General features: G+C 39.0%; 1 protein-coding gene across 1 annotated transcript; it reads right to left on the minus strand.

The window, feature by feature from the left end:
- Nucleotides 1-990: 990 nt before the first annotated feature.
- On the minus strand, nucleotides 991-2,701 carry LOC135718324 (uncharacterized). Its single transcript, XM_065240670.1, has 3 exons — nucleotides 2,391-2,701; nucleotides 2,182-2,290; nucleotides 991-1,925 (listed from the first exon to the last, which is right to left on the minus strand). Exons 1-3 carry the CDS (start codon nucleotides 2,544-2,546, stop codon nucleotides 991-993), a joined length of 1,200 nt encoding a protein of 399 aa, XP_065096742.1. The 5' UTR covers nucleotides 2,547-2,701.
- Between the last annotated feature and the right edge of the window lie 1,581 nt (nucleotides 2,702-4,282).

Raw genomic sequence — 4,282 nt, forward strand, 5'->3', positions numbered from 1 at the left:
AAAGGTTCCTTTTCTAAAGGGATAGTTCACCCAGAATTGGCCAGAAATTAAAATTTTGTCATTTATTCACTCTCATGTTGTTACAAACCTGTATAAATTTCTTTGTTCTGATGAACACAAAGGGAGATATTTTAGAGAAATGTTTGTAACCAAACTATTTGTGGACCTCATTTTTTTCCATAGCATTCTTTTTCCTACTATGGAAGTAAATGGGGTCTACAAACGGTTTGATTACAAACATTTCTGAAAATATCTTTGTGTTCATCAGAACAAAGAATAGAGGTTTGCAACAACATGAGCGTGAGTAAATGACAGAACTATCGCTTTAAAGCAGTGTTCTTCACATCCAACCCTGGGGAGCTGTTGCCCTGCAGAGTTTAGCTTGATTAAGGTTGGAGCTAAACTTTGCAGAGCACCAGCTCTCCAGGGTTAGATGTGAAGAACACTGCTTTAAAGAGTTAGTATTTCACACTGTGCAGATGAACTGTATATACAAGGGCTGTGTATAATATTTTTACATTTGTTAATTTTGTATTACGTTAGTCCTCAGAATATTTGTTGAATGTTTCAGTGTTTTCTAATAAACAATGTTGTGAGACATTATGTAAAAAGTTTATCCTGAGTAAAATGCTTTTCCCCTTACACATTAAAAGAACAAGAATATTTTTGAAACTTGACTTTAATTTAGACATTTGGTAATAGTCTATAAGTGAGGTAAAGAAACAAATCAAAAGCTTACACAGCAGCTAATATACAAACACAATATACAAACAACAACAAGGTTACAGTAGTTTTATGCAACCATGGAACATAAGAGAAGCATATAGGCTTTTTTTGTCAGTGGTCCCTATTTATATTTACCTAAAATGCAAAATTGTAAATTGAAAAAGTCTTTACAACAGGAATCACAGATGTTTACATCTATTTACATTATTTACACACACTATTTACATATTTTTTTACAAACTACTTACTTTTTAAAATTATGCCTCAACGTAATAATACATCCATGTAGATGCTGTAATAAAAATAATCCAGTTTATTTCGCAATGAGTTTATAACCTCCTCATCTCTAAAGATTCTTTCAATTGTAAAATCAGTGTTGGTATCTGTTATGAAATCACACCACATTAGTCCACTTAATGCCAGCTGGCCTTGAACCTGATAGTAGTACTTATGATTTTTCTTAAGGCAGGCCTGGCCGTGAACTTTGAAGAGGTGTTTTACTTGAGAAACATTGTCAACATCGCAACTCTTTACCTCTGCCAATCCAAATGGCATTGTTTCTCTTGGGTCGTAGACTTTAGCATCAGGGCTAGCTGCAAGGTGAGGTGCATCTGGGTGGATGATTATTCCACACTGCATCACAGAGATATTACAATAATCTGAGTATTGCCTCAGTATTTCAGGTTCCAAGTCCAGCCCTCTTTTCATAGCAGCTGTTTGGGGACTTCCTCTAAGAATGTGAGCAGCTAAGGATTTGGCAGTAGACTCCCCGCGGACATGGTAGATTTCACCAAATCTACTGGCTGTCAGTCGGGGTTTCCGGACCTTGGTCCACAACTGGCATTCAGACTGCTTTCGGGTTTCTGCCTCAATAGCAGCAGAGATTTCCCTCGACACCTTAAGGCTTTCTAAGTGGCATTGTTGCTTATAGTTGGACTGAAAATTGTAATGAAATTTAAAATTGTAACCTTCAACAGGCAGTTGAGGAAATTCAGGGGCAGGAGCATGTTTTATAATGTCTCTACTGATTTCAAGAGGGCACTGGTAGGAGAGCACAGACCCAAATGGCACAGGGCCAAACTTAGAGTCCACAAGATTAAGGTCCTGAAGTCCGTGCAGTATTTTGCAAATGCCTGGTTGTGGGCGTTTTTCTTGCAGCTTCTCAACACTGGCCATGATGTTAGGATCTGGAAGAGGTCCTGATAAAAAGGTGAGATATGTCAAGTTTAATTTACTTATGTCAACCATCCTTTCATTTTTTAGCAGACACCAATACTTGTCACCTCTCTATAAATACACATTAAAGCATTTTAAGCTTCTGCAAACCTTTATATAAATTTTTACAATTTGTAGAATACATCAACTAAAGGCTTGCATAAAAAGTAAATATACTAATGATTGCTTTGTTACTAATTATACATTAAAGTATTTGGACAGGTGTTTATTCAGACTTACCACTATATGCTCTGTACAGTGTACATTTCACACCAGTTCGGGCACGATCCTGGGATTTTGGTACTGGTTTACACACTACCATGCAGTTTGTTGACTCAGGTGCAATTCCCTGTAATAATATACTGATGATTAACTATTAACTGATAAAAGTCATTACAAGCTGCTAGACCAACATCATTCATTACATGTAATGAATATTAATGATTTACCTGTGTCCTAGGACGGTGCCATGTCTGCAGTGAGCTAGTGCATGACAGTGGCAATGGCACTGTCTTGAACCCCATGGTACTGTAATGAGCACTTTGAAACAGTAGTGCTACGATGTGGTTGCACAGTGCTTTCCCAGCACAACAGGTACATGACATGCCGTTCAGTACCACAGGAACCTCTCTAGCGTGAAATGTAACCTGATTATAGAAACATGAAATAAGTTTTTGCTGCACACAATTTTACATTTCATTGTAATAATTGAACAAACTGAAGGATTAAAGTAAGTGGATAAGCTTTGAACACAAACTTTCTTTTGACTTCTCACACAAAGTATTTCTCTATTTACTTTCCTCAAACAACCCTATTCTGTTTCTTATGGAGCTACAAAGTTATTGACATCAGACTGAAAAACACACCACAATGGAACGTTGTGGAATACTGCAAAAGGCTCTGCAACCGCAGCACAACATGAACATCAGAAAAACCTGAAGGTGATGAGCCTCCTCATTTTTCCTCATGGACCTGTGACAACGTCCTCTCACTGTCACCTCATCAACAACTACATTCGAAACTATTCCAATGCAATGTTATTTGAAAGAGCACAACATTAACCAGGAGCAAGTTACTGACGTTTACTTAACAATTAACAATCTTTAACTAACATCAGTGTAATGTAAACACGAGAGCAACGATAGTTTACGGGACGTACAACTAATAAGACAAAGCTAACGTTAGCCTCCGCTAACGTAAGCCAGGATGGACAATACAAAAATGCTTACCTTCATAATCAAACAGGTACTGCTCAATAAAGAATTTGTATCCTTTATCAAGTTTAGAACGTGTCGTAAGTGAAAATATGTCTGCAAGTCGCTGCACATCATCCAAACGTATTTTTGGCAGATGTAATAGGGACTGAGTAAACTCCATCATAGCGTTCCACTGTACAGGCGGGCTGCTGCCGGAAGTAGAAATACCCTGCTTTGATTCAAGATGGCGGGTGAGTGACGTCATGTGAAAAGAGCCTATTGATGAGATATCTCGTCAATGGCGGTGAAAGAGTTAAGACATTAACAAATGTTTTTATTAGAAAAAGAATAATGTGAGATCATTTTGTGTGTATGTGCCCTGTCAAGAAAAGAAAGATTTTATGCTGGATTAGTTTTTGAAACACTTCTCTCCATGTGCACTACTCAGGGCACTTAAACGCGTGGTGAGGGCGAATCCCAAACAGCGCTTCAGGAAGAAGATACCGCATAAACATCGCTTCACATAAAAACGTTACGTTGTTTTTCATTGCTCTATTCTGCAAATGTATGTTAATGGACTACATATGACACACAGTAGCGCAACTCTGAAACTGACTTGAGCTGGACCGGACACATTTAATCGCATGTGCGTACAGAAATATGCTCACTTTTGCGCCTTTTTGCGGTTAAATTGTTTAACCATTTAAACATTTGCAAGCCTTAGCAATACGTTAATGATAAACTTTCCATATTTAAATTGCATATTAATCCGCGAATGGCGTGCGAGGTGAACCGCGGGTCCGTCACAGCTTCCGATGAATGGCACAGCAGTGGCTGGTGCAGTTGACATGTATGTTCGCTAATGGAACAGATAAGTCACGTGTTACGTCGTGGGCAGGTTGTAGGTAACGGAGGTAAGGGAACCCCGTGGGTTCGTGTCAAAAACTCCATTCGTAAAATTTGACAGTGTCAGGATATTGGCTGCGAGGGATCGTATACCTTATTTGTCAGCCCTGTCCCCATTAACTTAATGACCGAGCGGCACTCTACCGTAACCCTGCCCCCCTCCCTGACCATATCCATAGGGGCCGTACGGACGCCTATAGTACCCCCCCACCCCCCATGACACAAAACCACTATTTGTC

Source organism: Paramisgurnus dabryanus, chromosome 10, assembly GCF_030506205.2.
Source record: "Paramisgurnus dabryanus chromosome 10, PD_genome_1.1, whole genome shotgun sequence".
Taxonomy (NCBI): domain Eukaryota; kingdom Metazoa; phylum Chordata; class Actinopteri; order Cypriniformes; family Cobitidae; genus Paramisgurnus; species Paramisgurnus dabryanus.